This window comes from Haliotis rufescens, unplaced genomic scaffold, assembly GCF_023055435.1.
Source record: "Haliotis rufescens isolate VD_foot unplaced genomic scaffold, xgHalRufe1.0.p SCAF_8, whole genome shotgun sequence".
Taxonomy (NCBI): domain Eukaryota; kingdom Metazoa; phylum Mollusca; class Gastropoda; order Lepetellida; family Haliotidae; genus Haliotis; species Haliotis rufescens.
The window spans coordinates 7387112-7406371 of record NW_025964372.1 but is presented as its reverse complement, the minus strand read 5'-3'; the positions used below and the strand labels follow the sequence as shown (position 1 = coordinate 7406371).

General features: G+C 42.8%; 2 protein-coding genes and 1 pseudogene across 2 annotated transcripts in view; 1 reads left to right on the top strand and 2 right to left on the bottom strand.

Annotated features, from left to right (window-relative positions):
• The window catches only part of LOC124148945, a 30303-nt gene extending 26142 nt beyond the window's left edge, over window positions 1–4161 (top strand). Inside the window, exons 15-17 of the mRNA XM_046520238.2 lie at window positions 1315–1486; window positions 2947–3055; window positions 3335–4161. Of these exons, the coding sequence (XP_046376194.2) occupies window positions 1315–1486; window positions 2947–3055; window positions 3335–3442 (389 nt within the window). The 3' untranslated portion in view covers window positions 3443–4161. The remainder of the gene's footprint in view (window positions 1–1314; window positions 1487–2946; window positions 3056–3334) is intronic.
• A 6118-nt stretch (window positions 4162–10279) lies between these two features.
• Window positions 10280–12039, bottom strand: LOC124148946 (annotated as a pseudogene).
• Window positions 12040–16711: 4672 nt separating this feature from the next.
• LOC125376957 lies at window positions 16712–17293 on the bottom strand. The gene has a single exon (XM_048389619.1). It carries the CDS (start codon window positions 17262–17264, stop codon window positions 16836–16838), a length of 429 nt encoding a protein of 142 aa, XP_048245576.1. The 5' UTR covers window positions 17265–17293; the 3' UTR covers window positions 16712–16835.
• Between the last annotated feature and the right edge of the window lie 1967 nt (window positions 17294–19260).

Here is a 19260-nt window from a genome sequence, read left to right as displayed (position 1 = left end):
TTTTCAAGGTCACAGCAGGCAAATCTGCTTTTGGAGTTGGAAAACGGTGTTGCCGCGATATCTCAAGAACTAAACACTGGATTGTCTTCATATTTGGAACTATAGTGTATATACAGACTCCGCAGACACCAGTCGGTTTTGGTGATCTTGATCCCATTTTCAAGGTCACAGCAGGCAAATCTGCTTTTAGAGTTGGAAAACGATGTTGCCGCGATATCTCAAGAACTAAACCTCTCGATTGTCTTCATATTTGGAACTATGGTGTATATACAGACACCGCAGACACCAGTCGGTTTTGGTGACCTTGACCCCATTTTCAAGGTCACAGCAGGCAAATCTGCTTTTGGAGTTAGAAAACGGTGTTGCCGCGATATCTCAAGAACTAATTGCTGGATTGTCTTCATATTTGGAACTATAGTGTATATACAGACACCGCATACACCTGTCAGATTTGGTGACCTTGACCCCATTTTCAAGGTTACAGCAGGCAAATCTGTTTTTGGAGTTGGAAAACGGTGTTGCCACAATATCTCAAGAACTAATCGCTAGATTGTCTTCATATTTGGTACTATGGTGTATATGGCGGGGGATATTTCGTCACTCTGTGACAAATACTTGTTTTTTACGTTTCCATGGCAACAAGTGGGACTTAGGTTCCAAACGCATCTTTTTTTCACAATTTCCATAACAAGTTCCACCTTGGTTAAAAAATTTTAGGGTTTATTTAGATTTAATTATGTCATAAATTCTGCAACAGGGGCGGGGGATATAGCCACGTTAGTGGCAAACTCTTGTTATACCTAAAAGGCGGTTATATGGTTATACCAAGGAAGTCCGTCTATCCGTCCGACCGACATTTTTGTGTGTGCGACCTATAACTTCAAAAATTACTGCATAGATTTTCTATCCCGACAGGAGAGGTGCCGTGCAAAATTTGATTTGATAAATGTTTTTTTCTGAGAAAATATTTCTTTTTCATGTTATAAACTTAGAAATATGTAAAGGTGTTGTCTGGTACGCTATTCACTTGTGGTATTATGACCCGTGAAGATCCGGGGTAGAATTGGTCTTCAGCAACCCATGCTTGCCGTGAAAGGCGACTATGCTTGTCATGAGAGGCCACTATGGGGATCAGGTGGTCAGGCTCACTGACTTGGTTGATGCATGTCATTGTATCCCAATTGCGGGATCGATGCTCATGATGTCAATCACTGGATTGTCTGGTCCAGACTTGATTATTTACATACTGCCGTCATATAGCTGGAATATTGCTGAGTGCGGTGTTAAACAACAAACTAACTTGTGGTATTCCAGATCGGGAGACCAGGCTGCAGGTCTGTAAGGAGCTGCTGGGGAGGCAGAGAGTTCTCTCCCCTTTCAATGTGTACCGCGTGAAGACGCTGGACCAAGCAATGGATGCCTGTATCGACAGCCAACTGTGGGAGCAGGCAGTAGAGTTTGGCCAACAGACTGTGCAACCCTATATGTGAGTATGTATTGGTTGTAGATTTGGCATTGTGGGAAAACAAGGAAGAGAGTTCACTGATGCATTGCAGAGCATTGCTTTTATGACCAAAATAAGACAGTGTGATGTCTGGTGTCACTGTTTCCATTTCAACTGCCAATCTTGCACACCGTGTAATTAAAACTTTGTGTTCAGGGTTCTTTTTAACAGCCTTGGTTTCAAAACATTGCTCAGATACCTTTAGACCTTTCTCTTGTTATCACTTATAATTTAGGGCACATTGGGTAGCCTAGTGGTTAAAGCGTCTGCTCATCATGCCGAAGGCCCGGGTTCGATTCCCTACATGGGTACAATGTGGGAAGCCCATTTCTGGTGTCCCCCACCCGGATATTGCTGGAATATTGCTAAAAGTGGTGTAAAACCTCACTCACTCAAGACTTTCTGTGTTCTGGGAACCAAAGAAAGAAGAGAGCATCTTCTGCTTGATATCCCTGACAATTTGTACTTATGGATAATAAACTCTCGAACCAGAAAGGCTTGCACCCGAAATTCAACAGTATCTTTACCAGTGACATGATGACTGAATGATAATAAATTAGGAATTGATTACTCAGGTTTTGTAAGTAAAAGACAACAAACATTGTGAAATTCATGCTTATGTTTGTATTTTACTTTGCGTAGAGTTACTTATTATTGTAGTCATCCTTAATTCAATGATATTTGTACCTGTCCGAGGGATCGTTCATGTCCATGTTATGATTTACCAATCCAAACTGAGTTACCAATAGATGGCATCTTAACATGTAACAAATGCCTCCCCTTGTACCTGTGGAGAGGAGAGACAGGCTAGAATTCTAAATGATGCTGATTAACTCAAACACTAGTTTGATTTTGTTAGTACTACAAACAGATCAAAACACCAAATCTTGTATGGCAACTAGGTGTTTCGGAGCTCCAGATTAGCTTTTGGTGTTGTGGGTATTTTACCCATGCATTTTAAAATCATTGGGTATCAGTAATTCTATCTGGGTATTCAAATTTCTGTTACCCACTAGTTTTTACACATGTGGGTATTTAAGTTAAATATCTAAAAACACTATTCATCTAGTTCCTGCAAACTGGTGTCGTGTGGGTTCGAGAGCTTTATAGGACTAAAAAATACCCTGATACTTCCACAAGAAAGTGTGATGGCAAATGATCATGATGTAACTGTCATCGTGGAGTTTGGCAAGGTTGACGGAATGCCCGTTTATAATTTCAAAATAAGTTGCTGATTTGCTAATCGAATACGCAGGGTTACTTCACAATATTTTGATGATACGCACAAGTTTTATTTTTGTAGCGTATCTGTAAAGTCGTTGCGTATTTGATACGCTTGGATTTTATTTTACTGTGTATTTCTGCATTTCTGATGCATATTTTACACAGATACGCAGCTTATCTGGAGCTCTGTGTTTTATGTCTGCATGCGTCTGTTTCAGGAAGCTGCACCCGCCGGGCTCCCCGACTGTTGGAATACAGCTGGTGAAACTGGGCAAGCTGCAGCTGTACCTCCGCCGGCTCCAGGCCGCCCGGACTTCTCTCCAGCAGGTAGGCAGCGTAGTAGTACCTCCTCGTGCTCCAGGCCGCCCCTCAAGCAGGTAGGCAGCGTAGTAGTACCTCCACCAGTTCCAGGATGTCCCTCCAGCAGGTAGGCAGCTTAAAAGTACCTCCACCAGCTCCAGGACGTCCCTCCAGCAGGTAGGCAGCGTAGTAGTACCTCCACCAGCTCCAGGATGTCCCTCCTGCATGCGCAGGTAGGTAGCATAGTACAGGATGTCCAGAAGACTGTATTTATTGATGTATTTGAATGTTTTCTTTCCCTTGCAGGCAGAGTCCATACTGAGAGTGACACACGGCAAGTCACATGAGGTGTATCAGGAGCTGAGTGAGTTGCTGTATCAGTGTGTGACCGAGATGGAACACAGCGAGGGCTGATCTGGAAGAGTCAGGTGCTGCATCAGTGTGTGACCGAGATGGAACACAGCGAGGCTGATGTGGAAGAGTCAGGTGCTGCATCAGTGTGTGACCGAGATGGAACACAGCGAGGGCTGATGTAGAAGGGTCAGGTGCTGCATCAGTGTGTGACCGAGATGGAACACAGCGAGGGCTGATGTGGAAGAGTCAGGTGCTGCATCAGTGAGTGACCGAGATGGAACACAGCGAGGCTGATCTGGAAGAGTCAGGTGCTGCATCAGTGTGTGACCGAGATGGAACACAGCGAGGCTGATGTGGAAGAGTCAGGTGCTGCATCAGTGAGTGTGACCGAGATGGAACACAGCGAGGGCTGATCTGGAAGAGGCAGGTGCTGCATCAGTGTGTGACCGAGATGGATCACAGGAACACAGCGAGGCTGATCTGGAAGACTCAGGTGCTGCATCAGTGAGTGACCGAGATGGAACACAGCGAGGGCTGATCTGGAAGAGTCAGGTGCTGCATCAGTGTGTGACCGAGATGGAACACAGCGAGGCTGATGTGGAAGAGTCAGGTGCTGCATCAGTGAGTGACCGAGATGGAACACAGCGAGGGCTGATCTGGAAGAGTCAGATACTGCATCAGTGTGTGACCGAGATGGATCACAGCGAGGGCTGATCTGGAAGAGTCAGATACTGCATCAGTGTGTGACCGAGATGGAACACAGCGAGGGCTGATCTGGAAGAGGCAGGTGCTGCATCAGTGTGTGACCGAGATGGATCACAGCGAGGGCTGATCTGGAAGAGTCAGATACTGCATCAGTGTGTGACCGAGATGGAACACAGCGAGGGCTGATCTGGAAGAGTCAGGTGCTGCATCAGTGTGTGACCGAGATGGATCACAGCGAGGCTGATCTGGAAGAGTCAGATACTGCATCAGTGTGTGACCGAGATGGAACACAGCGAGGGCTGATCTGGAAGAGTCAGGTGCTGCATCAGTGTGTGACCGAGATGGATCACAGCGAGGGCTGATCTGGAAGAGTCAGATACTGCATCAGTGTGTGACCGAGATGGAACACAGCGAGGGCTGATCTGGAAGAGGCAGGTGCTGCATCAGTGTGTGACCGAGATGGATCACAGCGAGGCTGATCTGGAAGAGTCAGGTGCTGCATCAGTGTGTGACCGAGATGGAACACAGCGAGGGCTGATCTGGAAGAGTCAGGTGCTGCATCAGTGTGTGACCGAGATGGAACACAGCGAGGGCTGATGTAGAAGAGTCAGGTGCTGCATCAGTGAGTGACCGAGATGGAACACAGCGAGGCTGATCTGGAAGAGTCAGGTGCTGCATCAGTGTGTGACCGAGATGGAACACAGCGAGGGCTGATGTAGAAGGGTCAGGTGCTGCATCAGTGTGTGACCGAGATGGAACACAGCGAGGGCTGATGTGGAAGAGTCAGGTGCTGCATCAGTGAGTGACCGAGATGGAACACAGCGAGGCTGATCTGGAAGAGTCAGGTGCTGCATCAGTGTGTGACCGAGATGGAACACAGCGAGGCTGATGTGGAAGAGTCAGGTGCTGCATCAGTGAGTGACCGAGATGGAACACAGCGAGGGCTGATCTGGAAGAGTCAGATACTGCATCAGTGTGTGACCGAGATGGATCACAGCGAGGGCTGATCTGGAAGAGTCAGATACTGCATCAGTGTGTGACCGAGATGGAACACAGCGAGGGCTGATCTGGAAGAGGCAGGTGCTGCATCAGTGTGTGACCGAGATGGATCACAGCGAGGGCTGATCTGGAAGAGTCAGGTGCTGCATCAGTGTGTGACCGAGATGGATCACAGCGAGGGCTGATCTGGAAGAGTCAGATACTGCATCAGTGTGTGACCGAGATGGAACACAGCGAGGGCTGATCTGGAAGAGGCAGGTGCTGCATCAGTGTGTGACCGAGATGGATCACAGCGAGGCTGATCTGGAAGAGTCAGGTGCTGCATCAGTGTGTGACCGAGATGGAACACAGCGAGGGCTGATCTGGAAGAGTCAGGTGCTGCATCAGTGTGTGACCGAGATGGAACACAGCGAGGGCTGATGTAGAAGAGTCAGGTGCTGCATCAGTGAGTGACCGAGATGGAACACAGCGAGGCTGATCTGGAAGAGTCAGGTGCTGCATCAGTGTGTGACCGAGATGGAACACAGCGAGGGCTGATGTAGAAGGGTCAGGTGCTGCATCAGTGTGTGACCGAGATGGAACACAGCGAGGGCTGATGTGGAAGAGTCAGGTGCTGCATCAGTGAGTGACCGAGATGGAACACAGCGAGGCTGATCTGGAAGAGTCAGGTGCTGCATCAGTGTGTGACCGAGATGGAACACAGCGAGGGCTGATGTAGAAGAGTCAGGTGCTGCATCAGTGTGTGACCAAGATGGAACACAGCGAGGGCTGATGTAGAAGAGTCAGGTGCTGCATCAGTGAGTGACCGAGATGGAACACAGCGAGGGCTGATCTGGAAGAGGCAGGTGCTGCATCAGTGTGTGACCGAGATGGAACACAGCGAGGCTGATCTGGAAGAGTCAGGTGCTGCATCAGTGTGTGACCGAGATGGAACACAGCGAGGGCTGATGTAGAAGAGTCAGGTGCTGCATCAGTGTGTGACCGAGATGGAACACAGCGAGGGCTGATGTAGAAGAGTCAGGTGCTGCATCAGTGTGTGACCAAGATGGAACACAGCGAGGGCTGATGTAGAAGAGTCAGGTGCTGCATCATTGAGTGACCGAGATGGAACACAGCGAGTGCTGATGTAGAAGAGTCAGGTGCTGCATCAGTGTGTGCCTCGCTGATCTGGAAGCCTAGGGACAGTGAGATGTTCCAGATCACCTGGAGAAAGTGGACAGATCTTCTCTGACTAGAAATCTCCCCATGTGCCTTGGGCCAGTTGGTGAGAGTTGATACAAGTGATCAATGAGGCCAAGCAAGTGTGATGAGGTTTGATTGTGAACATATGTTGATGCTTGTTATACGTTACCATATTCTACATTTTTTACAGAAGCAGACACAAATCATGTTCCTTTGTACATATAATACTGACCTATCAGATTTTGTACTCACTGGATGTGAAGGACTGTTTCTGGAGTGTTTTGCTTGTGAGAAATTTGAGCAGCGTTACATCTAAACCAGAACATCTAGGGTCCTACACATTTCCAATGCAAAATGTTCTGAGCTTTCCTGATGTTAGAAAATAGGGTTGCAATGACACAGGAGGCCACAGTATGTATCTCGATACACTGGTCATGATACATTATGCTTGTTTAACTTAAAAGTCCATTTGCCTGCCAAGGGCACTTAGTTGAGATCTCCAGATCACTACTTTCACAACAAAGACTTATTGTCTACTGCACTCATACCCTTGGTGGAGGGGGACAACAACTGGAGGTTGCATGTCTCGGTACTTGTACCTAGTTTTGTCCTGATCAATACTCTGTAAGATGCTGCAACACAAACCAGTGGGTAGTCTCACATGAAATCTAGACTGTTGGTCAGTCTCAGTTATTGGCCAAGTTGTGCATGTGATTATGTTGTGTTTACACGCTCTTAGAAGACTCAGCAAGAATGGAACAAGTCAAGTGTTTCCTGACTGATTTCACTTGCATGTTTACAAGTCAGTTGACATGTAGGAGTTGAGTATTCCCTTGTTGCAGCTCCATGTGTGTCTTGCTTGATGCTGTCTTTGGGAACTCCTGTTATTTCCATGTCTACATATTTTTTTGTGTTTTACTGATGCAAGTTACTGGTAAAACCTCATGACTGGTGTATGATAAGTGATTCTCCACAGCTACAATACCTAATCTGATAATGAGAATTTCGGTTATCTATGAGAGTTTCAGTAACACTATGGTTATGAAATTGCATCCCTTTCTTACCATCAAACATTCCTCTATTTATGTAAACTACAGGACGAAATTGCACAAGAAAATCAGGGCAGTTATACTGATACTGTTTCAGACTTTACTGCCACTTCATTGAAACCACCTCCTGTCTTTATTGAACAGTGTTAACCTTGTACATTTCCCTTGTCAAAGAAGACCTGACATGATGACCTCACAACCTTACCATCTGTATTGTCATGTGGCAGTGGAAGCTGTTGTTAGTTTATATGTAAGGGTTTCAGTGCCAGTAAAATATAAATTTCTGTCTTGGACAGATCTTAACAGCTATAAGAGGATGATTCTTGGCCTTTTTGACGTGACTTGTATCTTCTGGCCAACTGCACAAAACAATAATAGAGCCTTAAGACTAAAAATCGATCAAGATTAAAATTAGGTGAGATTTGATGCGCAAATTGAATATATACAATCTCACATATATAAATAAATTAGTCAATCCATGAGATGTAATGGTAAAACATTTTGCATCTGCAATTTGTGATTTAATATGGTTCTCTCTGCAAAGCTAACAGCAGAAGTGTGTGAGTTACTAACACATCAATGACATCATGTCTTCATTTGTGATACGAAAGGTATGTTGGAATATTTGCGAACCCTGTCCCTTATATTTTTATGTCCGCGCCCTTTTGTATCGAGATATAGATACACAATTGTTCAATGGCTCATCCATATCAATCGCTTTGCAAGCTTACACATGTTTTTGGGACAAGGGCCTTGCTTGTAAAGGATATTGGCACAGGTCAATATGGTAGTGCATATTTTTTATTATCCCCCGCCGCGCGAAAGCGCGAAGTGGGGGATATAGTATTCACGACCGTCCGTACGTCCCGTACGTCCGTATGTCCGTCCGTACGTCCCACCTGTTTGTTGCCGCGATATCTCAAGAACTAAACACTGGATTGTCTTCATATTTGGAACTATGGTGTATATACAGACACCGCAGACACCAGTCGGTTTTGGTGACCTTGACCCCATTTTCAAGGTCACAGCAGGTAAATCTGCTTTTGGAGTTAGAAAACGGTGTTGCCGCGATATCTCAAGAACTAATCGCTGGATTGTCTTCATATTTGGAACTATAGTGTATATACAGACAATGCATCCACCTGTCAGATTTGGTGACCTTGACCCCATTTTCAAGGTCACAGCAGGCAAATCTGTTTTTGGAGTTGGAAAACGGTGTTGCCACAATATCTCAAGAACTAATCGCTGGATTGTCTTCATATTTGGTACTATGGTGTACAGGCGGGGGATATTTCGTTACTCTGTGACAAATACTTGTTAGTAATATTTTATGGTCATAACATAGTTATGCCTTGGAAAAACCTGCCTGTCTGGCAGCAGCATCCCGAGGCAAGTGTGTCTTCTAGCCTATATCAAAGCCTAGCTTCTACCCATGCCACTCTTCCAGGCTCGACCCTGGCGCAACCTCGCCTAGATCACGAGTTGTGCCCCTTGTAATGAAAACAGGATATCCAATCAGATCGCTGTTCTTATCCCGTTTTGCTTTTCAAAGATGGTGACTACAATAGGCGACAACCTAGTTGATCAGATAATGAAAACATTCTTGATTTCATCCCAGACACAAAAACATTGTAAAGAGATAAAAAAAGACATATTTGTGTCAACAAAGACAGGCAGCGGCAAATCACTTTCATACGAAGGTGTAGCAGTCGTGGATGTTGATTTTGTGAAACGTTCTCTGATTGGACTACTGCACATATCAATGGCCCAATCATATTTAGCTATTGAAAGTGGGCTTGATGTGGCAAGGGTGGAAACAAGACTTTGATAAAAAGGCTAGTGGACGCTCTTGCCTAGGGAAGATGGTCCGGCAGGTGAACTCGAAAATATGCCAGTCCCTGATAAAATTGCCTGTCCTGGGTGGTCAGGCAGGCAGGAATTACAAGACACAGAATATTGGGCCTGCTGGTGTAGCTTACTTAGCTACATTTTACTAACAGTTTGGTATTTCTCGCATATTCTCACAATCGTCACATTGATTATCTGTACCATTTCTCCTATTGTCATATCTCTCCCACTTTAAGATGCAATAGTTCGGCCACTGTGTTTATCTGTGAAGTCCAGCTACATCTGTGGGGAATAAGTTACTAGAAACTCCCCTCTCAAAAACAAACGTCATACAGTGTCAAGTTGTGAGCACATGTTCGAATCTCCAGAAATGACGTCATGATAGAACAATGCTTTATCGTGAAATATGCCGCATTTTGTTCTTTGCGATTTATCTCGAACTTATCTTATATTTAATTGTAAACCTAACACTGTGTTTCAATATAATTTGTTGATTTTCATTGACCTTGTGTGGTCATTTACAGATTTCACAATTTAATTCTGTGCTAACCGATTTCTGGGTTACTCTTTGCATTTCAATTAGGAGTATCATTGAAGGTGATGTGATTGTTAGTCCCACCAGAAGACAGGCTGTCGCGAAAGTGATGAATAGAGATCAGAAAGCAATGAGTGATGGTGCTGACGAAATTGTTGCATAACTTCTGAGGAGATGTGCATACTCGCAATGGAAGGAGTTGAAATTGTAAACATTGCATACCTGCAATAACAACATTTAGCAATGTAAATATTGGTGGTTCATCACAGGTACCTGTGCCCTGATCTTGCATGGTAACATGTCCAGGTTTGAGTGGAGGTAGTGCTGCTGTGCTGTTCGTCATAGTCTCCTTCTGCAGGTGGCCGCGTTCTGCGAGCTGTTGCAGAACAATGTCTTTATCACTCACCTTGTTGGTGTTGTTCACAGGTACCATATATCGCTGTCTATAAAGCGACCCCCCTATAAGGCGATTCCACCCTGTAGAGTACAAGCCTTCAAAATAGATTCTATATCATTTACCCTGTCAATGCAGCAATCCACTTTGGACCACATCACCTTATCATTGAAACATCTCTGCAGCTAGGTCATGTTGTTGATAACTGATGGTGCAACTATGAATGTCAGTTCTTTCATCAACTGATCCATTGAAACGTGAAGCGTCCTGTTCTGTAGCACCTTAGAAAAGCCAATAGCAGGTGATGGTATAACTCAATCCACAACTGCATACATATTGAAAAGATGGAGGGAGACAGTCTTCCGATCAGATGTCCGATAAGAAGGGAGAATGTTCTTATCCCAGTTGTCTCCAACTGACTGGTACTTGGTAGAGTCACCGTTTGCCCATAAGTCTCTCAGAGCAAGAAGCTCTGCATCCAGACTGGCCTGCCAACTAATCTGTTTCCTGTGTACTGTTTCCGGGTGTACAGACAGTCCGAGATGTGTGAACCGGTCAATGTTCTGAAGTCCTAAAGGGAATGAATGACTTAATGTACTAATGAAATTACACATGAAGTTTCTGCAATCTGACAAAGCTGAGAACATTATTTTGCAATATCTCTCTACCCCTTACCCCATCACTGTTTAATTATTTGGCCACACTGCCCTCTGGTGGTCCATCAAATGTAGGCAGAGGGATATCGGACTGTTCCGTCATAATGAAGAAATATTGACTATTATCGGTTGCAGCTTAAGATTATTTGGTGGAACAGGTCCAGAAACAAGTATTTTTTAAATCGTTGGGGCCTAAAACGATGTTCAAATATGCATCCAAATAGATCTGATACCCAACAAATAAATAATCAGCACAATATTAAAGCCCTCTTAAAGAGATGTACCTTTTGTGTACATCCACCATGCATCAGTACAAAGGCAGTAAGATACTGCATTACTGACATTGCCTGGTTTCTTCCATGAAGTGAAACTACAGCGGTCATCATCATGTCTGAACTGTTGGCTGCTTGAATCCGGATGGCTGTCACAAACTGCAGCCTCCAGTAGTGCAAGAGCCGGGGCACTGAGTCTCCAGGTCCTTATGGAAGTCCTCCCAGGTGAAATGGAGAAGGTTGTCATAGCTTTTGTCTTGCAAGACCGTACCAAAACCTCTCTGGCACAACTCTTGGCATTCTTCTTTAACAATCTTGGAACTGGCTTCAAGAATGCACTGAAATCTATATGCAAACGTGTCAAAATTGGGGGCACGACAATAAAGATTATTCTCAACATATTGTTCATACAACTGGACTAAGTGCATCAAACTTGCCATCCTTCCAAAGTTTCCTATTCTGGGAATATGAATTTGCAAAACAGTTTCTTGTCGTCTTTTTTAGTTGTGGAACATCAGAAATAAAGTAGAGTTTTCTTCTGGGCTTGGCATAAGGATTCCATGTCCAGTAAAAGTTGTCATTTGTGCAATGCAAATAAGAAAATCTACGGTTGGGTGATGCACCGTCACATGTTACAAATAGGCATTTAAGCATGCAGTCTACTTCTAAAAGTTCAACAGTTTGCCATGATAGGGTACAATAGATCTGCCGTGATCCCATTTGTTGCAAAACATGCTATGGGTATTTCATATGGAGGACAGTCAACGTGTCATCACTACTTCTATAGTGGTTGCAAGTTTAGGCTTTGTATCCTGCAAAGCCTAATGTTCAACAGTTCATTCCCTGTCTTGTCAAGATCTACACATCCTACATGTTCTCCACTCGTCCTGTCATACACCAAACCTTCGGAAACTTTGATTTCATCTTACAGGATTCCAACATGTGATAGGTGTGACTCCTGAAACCTGCCACAATCTTTTGCTTCCTTCAGTAAGTGTTCAGCAAAGTCAGGGTGAAAGCCAGTCTTATTAGACAAAATGTGTGAGTAGTCAAGTAGTGTCCGCTCACTTGGTAGTGAAACAAACCCAGTATTTCTCATAGCATCATATGCCTTGGAACTTTTATTTCCATGTATAAGCGCCATATTATGATCATTGGGTGCCATCGCATGCTAGACTTGTTGGATAATTTGGTCCATTTACATTGCTACTCCCGGAAGACTCTTTGAAGAGAATTCTCATCAGGGAGAGACTGTTCTTCTTCAGACTCTTCAGCATGTTCAAAAGTTGTCGATTGTATTCAGCTTAATCCCTTCACATTTCATGGCAGTGTGCGCTCCTCTCCTAAGGTTTCTTAATTCGATTCCAGTTGTTGAGAAACATCCCTCAGTCCACCAACCTTTGTGATGAGTTCTTCATTACTCATTTGAGAGTGTGGCTTCTTGGAATGATGATCCACTGGTGTAGATCCCAAACAAGTCTGTTGAAAGTAACATTTTTTCAGTGTTAAACGGTAAACCCTACAGTGCTGACACCTTGAATTATTAGGCATCAGGACATCTGACTGATCTAACTGTAGAAGTGTATCTGGTGTTGCCATTGAACGCTCACTTGTCACCTGCCCTGTACGCTTTGAAGGAAGTGCTCTTACCGCTTATTCCCACATGAAGAGGAACCATGGTCACAAACTCTGGTCTGAGGTTCCTGTACAGACATTCCATGTTTCCACCTTTGCCAAGAGGTGTGCTACAAAGTGGTGTCTTTGAATGTTGATCCACTGGCTTAAGGTCCAAAGAAGTCTGTGGAAAGATGTCTTGTGAAATCACATGCTGGTGTACTGTGATCTGTGCATTACATGCCTTGTCAATTGATACAGTTGTCTGAAGGAAAATACAACCCCCATCTTCATAAAACTGACACAGTTTAATGTTAGAACTGTCTTTGGACTTCACCAAAGTGGAGTCCAAGAGGTTGTCACAATCCTTAATTGAATATGAAAGTTTATGAAACTGTCTCAGCCTCAGTGATGCGGTCAGATCATTCACAAGTTGATCAAGATTGTCCTCTGGGGTATATGGGTATGCTTTGTCAAGAATGACAAGAAATCCATCTCCACTAAATCCATCTGAATCTGTATGGTTCTCCTCATGGAGAATGTGGAGGGTGACAGTCTCTACTGAAGTATCCTTCTCAGTACTTTGGGTGAAATTATCAATCACAGCAGCCCAATCTTTCATCAGTCTCTTTAAAGCAATCACTGAAAATCTAAAAGATTATTCAGCAATTGAAAATGTATCACCTTAAATTTCATAAAGAAACTCATTATGAGGTTTTGGAATTTTTCTGGATCCGGCCAGCTATGGTCACCCAAGAAGGATTCACGGGTATGTATTTCTAACATGAATCAATAGAGGTTATCACGCGAGTGTGTTTGGGGATGGTAAATATCCTGCATTAGGAATAAACATTGTATTTAGCGAGCCTTGGCGAGCTAAATACATAGTGTTTATTCCTAATACAGGATATTTACCATCCCCAAACACACAAGCGTGATAACCTCTTTATCATATAATGTCATTCTTTAATTCTGTGCTTCAAAATTGCTTTCCCTCTCTCACAATCATTACCGAAACATTGCGAGTTTTCCTGGAATGCGCGCATTAATATATATTACGTCATAGGGTAAGTGATGTGTCAGTCGGACAGTGACAGTAGCCAATATAGTTCCAACTGAAATCTATTTCTTATACAGTGGCGAAGGAACATATACGCAAAACAACAATTGTTTGTAATTGCCTTTCGCGGCAATCCATCGGTCTGTCCGCTAGAGTAACTGCCCTTTGTCAAAGGGAAGCTACTCTAACCCTAGTCTATGAGACGTCACGGCCACGGTCAGACGTTGTTGACAGTCGGTCTGTCTTGTCATAACGTTAAGAAGTGTAGTCAGATGTACACAAAGCGACAAAACGAAACAAGGTAACAATTCGAACGTATTTCAGCCAAATCAAACTATTTTAATTTGTGGAGAAGGTTTCAAGCCGCAGAGGGTTACAAGCACAGATATGGCTACTGATCCCGCTTGGCTAGGCCTCGTGCCCTCGCAAAATTGTTCGAAATGTATATCTCCAAAGTTGCTAAAACTTATAAAATGCCTTAGCTACGTCACAGTTAGACACTGATTTTCAGTATATTAGACTGTTCTTTTGATAATGATAGCATTTATCCCTGTAGTTTATACAGATTCGGGATGGTTAATTCTGACTCGATCGCCGAATGACGAGGGCGACGCCATGTTTGTTTATAAACAGCGAAAGTAGTCCCTACTTGACCTTTGATATTTGCATCTCTATCCGCATATGACCCCAACGGATATCGTTTTTATCCGTTGGCTTTATCCTGCCGAGAAACCTACCCATTGTATGATAAATAAGATTATACTCCTTATCTCAGATCATGATGACATATTATCTCATGAATTTAGTTATCAACAACTGTATTATCAATGTACTAACTTACTGATTAAGAACCTCTCATCTGCTGTTGGTGGCAAACAGTGTAGAACAGTACAGAAATAATTTTGTAGGGAGAAATGGAGATGTTCCAATTTTTTCAAATCTCAGTTGATTTTCAATCTCATTTAAACTTTAGAAATTTCCTCTAACCTGTCTTGAATTATGATGGATTTAAAACTAATATCTCATCTCGTTGTATTTAAGGCTTTTTTCTTTCCTACATTTGACAAGCCATGATTATGCCCAAGAACTAGATAATAGTGATCAATGGCTGAGTTATTCATTGCAAGATCCAAGTATAAATGAAATTTATAACAAATAATTATATAAATAATTAAATATTTAGTAAAATCTAAATATTTTTTACATTTGTATACTTATCCTGCATTACTCCTTAAAGCATTCACTGCTTACCTTGCGACAAAAAAACGGTACAGCGTACTGGCAATGGTCCTCGGTGAAGAATTATTAAACTGTTCGTAGTCCCACTTTTCACAGCTAAATATTGAAATATACAGACTGGGGCTGGGGGAACCTTGTGACAGGGGTGGTCACTGATAGGGTCGGCTTGTTTCTTCTTGTAGTGAGTGATACTTCTGCCGGCGAGGCAGCTTCGACTTCTTTCGTGGCATCTAGACAAAATAAAGATAGATTTAGAAAATAATATGTTAATGTTAATTAATCGTCTACACTTATATTTTGTTGTAAAAACTTGCAGTAACTGGAAATTAATAAGGCAAGTGCTCCACTGGTATGAGAAATAACCTGAAAAGCTTGTTACACTGGTGGTAGAGAGTAATATTATCACAAACTTCAATAATTAATAATAACAATAATATTTGTTTAAAAAATACAGTAAGTACATCACTGCACAGTCATATTTCTTGACTACAGAAACCTAAAACACAAAAAATATATCCTTTTAAATATTTGAGATCCTGAGCTAAAAAAATTTGCACTGGTGCACAGTGCACTTTTACTGAAAGTAAAAGTGCACGAAATGATAGAAAACTTAATAACTTTGTAACCTTTTACGCCTCTAATTAGACATTGATTAACATAAAATTAAAAAAGGAGACATACACTGTTGCACATTTTAAATTATCGTATTACGGAAACTAAAAATAAAAATAATACTTGCATGGTGGTACAAACCTCTCTTTTCCCTCACTGCTGGTTCACTGTAACAGACAGGAGGATATGATAATAGTCTGAGAAAAGTTGGCTGAGAAAAATTTAAATTAATATGTTTCATGTTTATGTACGGTAAGGATTATCAAAACTTATAAGTTATTATAGATGTGAGGCACTAGGGTGATAGGAAGCTCAGTCTTGAGCAGATGAAATGTCTTTATCTGCCTAATGACCTGTTCCACTAAAATACATAGGTTCGCAATCCATTTTGTCTTCTGCCCTGAAGCACGTCATCTGGCTCAGACCTCACCTTCCAGGCGAACCATGTATTGATAACCACATGTCTGCACATTAATTTGCAATGTTAAAACCTTTGTCAGCCATGAACATAGAATAGTGAGGCACCTGGTCCAAATATCCACTGTTGAGTGTAACAGCCTTGTCTCCAGCTCTACCACAATATGCTTTTGATGCGAACACAATGGTACTGTTAGGGGCTACAGCAACCGGTACCTTCAGTGTGTTGTGGTGCTTGTAGTCACTCCATGTTGCAGCCTGCAGATAGAGATGCTTTGGAGTTTCAATAAACACTTCTGTGCAGTCAATGATTGAATGGATGTCTGGAAGAGGACGAAAACGAATAGGTTTGTAGGCTCTTATTTCCTCGATGTCTGGCATATACACTTATGTTCCTAAAACTGTTGACATTCCTCTTATCCATGAAAAAGATATCCTTGAACAAAGTGGTGCAGAAACCCGAAATCGTGCAGCTAAGCCTTTGGTTAGTAGTCCTGGTCGCAACCTCATCCAAATCATGAGAAACTTGTCAAAGGTTTGAGGTCGGCCTGCATCTTCCAGCAAGGTGCTGGACACTCTTCAACCATCTTGCCTCGGGAAGACACTCTTCAACAAGCTTATTGTTCCATGCCATCGTCTCTGAATGTAGGGGCCAACAAACTCTAACAATTCATAAAACAGTTTCTTGGAATCAATACTGGTGTAAAATTTCACACCGTCGTCGGTCTTGAGAATTTGCAAGGCGAATGAAGTCTCTTTGCTGTCAGCTTTCATCTTCTCCACTTGAGCTACAAGACGGACTACCTTCCTTTTTTCTTCAGCCAGAAGCAGAGTGAGGCCCTGGACTTGCTTGTGTAGTGCTCATGCTTGGTCATGGTACCTGCAGGCCAACCTTGACAAGCACTGGATTAGCAGCAGAAACGCACTGAACCGTCCAGTGTACTGAGACAACAGTGGGTAGGCATGGTGGCAGGTCAGGTGTGGCATCCCTGGACTGATCTGCAGAGGGGTCACCACCTAACGGGTCCAGATCTGGCTTGGAGAGAGGTGGTAGCATACCGTCTAATGATACTTCAACAGACGGCATGATGAGGCATCTTTTTTTCTTGGCTGAGGGGAGATTCACCTGGTCACTGAAGAGGAGACGCTTTACTTTCCTCTCCGTATCAGTAAAGCCAGGGTTCAAAGATGGGTAGGGATTCTCTTTTGTTGGTCTTCCATCCACAAAGTGTAGGCTGCATACCCTTGAATCCTTCTTGGGTGACCATAGCTGGCCTGCTCCAACCTGTCTGTTCAGCATGACCTTCCATCTTGTCCGAGCTTGTCACCTCTTGTTGTTGGGAAGGGTTTCAATCTGAACAACAAATGATATAAAATATTTTTTTATTGATTCATTATGCAAACACTTATCACATTTCTACAGGTGGAGGGTGCTGGGGGACTGTTTTATCATGTATCATAGTACACACTATAATAACAACTCCGACATTTGACGGCTAATAGGGCCCAGCTAATAAGGAAGAACATGACTATTTGACAATATCAGGAACAATAAACTTACTGAAAATGTCACATGATAAATAGTATTGCATGTCACACTACCTCATGAAATTTACTTTTAGATAAGTACACTTAAAATTTAAAAAATATACTTGTAAGGAGAAGCACATTTCCACCTATGGGAGGATCTCGGTGCATCACAGTGGAAACAAATACCTTGTCTCCATTTCTTCAACTTATCAGAATTATTGTGGCATGTCAACACACTACAAGTAAGAACCATGTTGAAAGTGAATGTGAGCGACAAGCTGTCGTGTGAAATAGGGCTGGGATGAGTCAAAATTTACTACCCAGGTACCCGATCCCCTTTTATCCGGCCCTACCTAGGTACCCACTGCTGGCCTCAAGAGTTGGGAACAAAATGTCTGATTGGGAATTGTTTTATTGCAGCCCTGACAAAAACTATTTAGATTCATGTATCAAACGATCAATACACTGAAGTTGACTGAAGTTTTATCTTTACTCAAACATACCAGTCAAAAGGAATGTGTGCATCGTCAGAAAGAAATGCGAACATGAGCGACTTGTGGTCAACCTATGAGCTATAGTGAGTTTTTGTCATCATGAACAATGTCACGTGAATAACCACGGTTCCAGGTAGTCCTGTGGGTACCCGGGTCCTACTCAGGACCTACCTATCCTGAGTTACCCGTCCCAGCCCTAATATTTATGTGAAATATCTTAAATACTTACCTAAAGACGGGTCAGAGAAGCTGTGAGAAGCTGTCAATGACAGTCAATGACAGTCAAATAAAAATATCTTAGGTCCAAGTCATTGAAATGAATACACCCTTTTGTGTCAAAATCACTGAAATCTTTACTTATTGTTGTCTTACGTTGTGATACATATCGGACAACAGCTGTCCCGGTGTTGTCACTGTTGTGTGATCTGCGGGCGTTGCCAAGACATCTACTATTTCACGCTGGGTGTTTTTGGTGTAGTTCATGCCGAAAGGCTTTCCTTCTGTTAATGGATCACCATTCATAAGGTTCTCGAGCATAACACCCGTACCGGCAAACTTGATACAGCCTGGGAAGGACTACTACGATATACTCCATCATGGGGACTTCTTTCTTGAGCTTTTCTGCCGCTCCCATCATACCTTTCATCGTCCTCCATTTCCTTTGATTGAGGCGCTCAGCGCGTTCTTTTCCATGTGCTTGAAGTCTTCAGAAACTACTTTCGTACCTGACTTGACACGAGAGAGTTCATTGTCCATGATCTAAAAGTGTAATATGTACTTATATTTTAAGATGTTTATATGCATTGGCTATTTTCAAAAGTAGAGCAATAACTTTCACTGTTTTAGCCAAGGTCAAAGAAGATCTCTTTTTCATCTCAAGGTCGGCAGCACGGGTTGAAAACATTTTGTCATATAGGGCAAGATAAAGTTAGTTTCAGCCATTACATAAATTGGAAACAATATAACTAACCACTGTAAAAAATGCCTGTGTGATGTTACAAGAGATAGATGTCATGACTTTTATAGATGTTATCAAATTTTGATAGCTAGGACATTTAAATATCTTTGGGACATTTTGGATGACAATCATTGCCCTAGAATATGAACCAATCTGAAACCCTTATGCCTACATGACCTCAATAGTAATTTGATCTAACAATACTGACACAATAAGGCAAATGCCATTGACATTGTGCTAATCAACAATCATGCAGGATGTTTTAATGGAATTATATCAAATTTGCTTATGTTGAACCATAAATATGATAAATA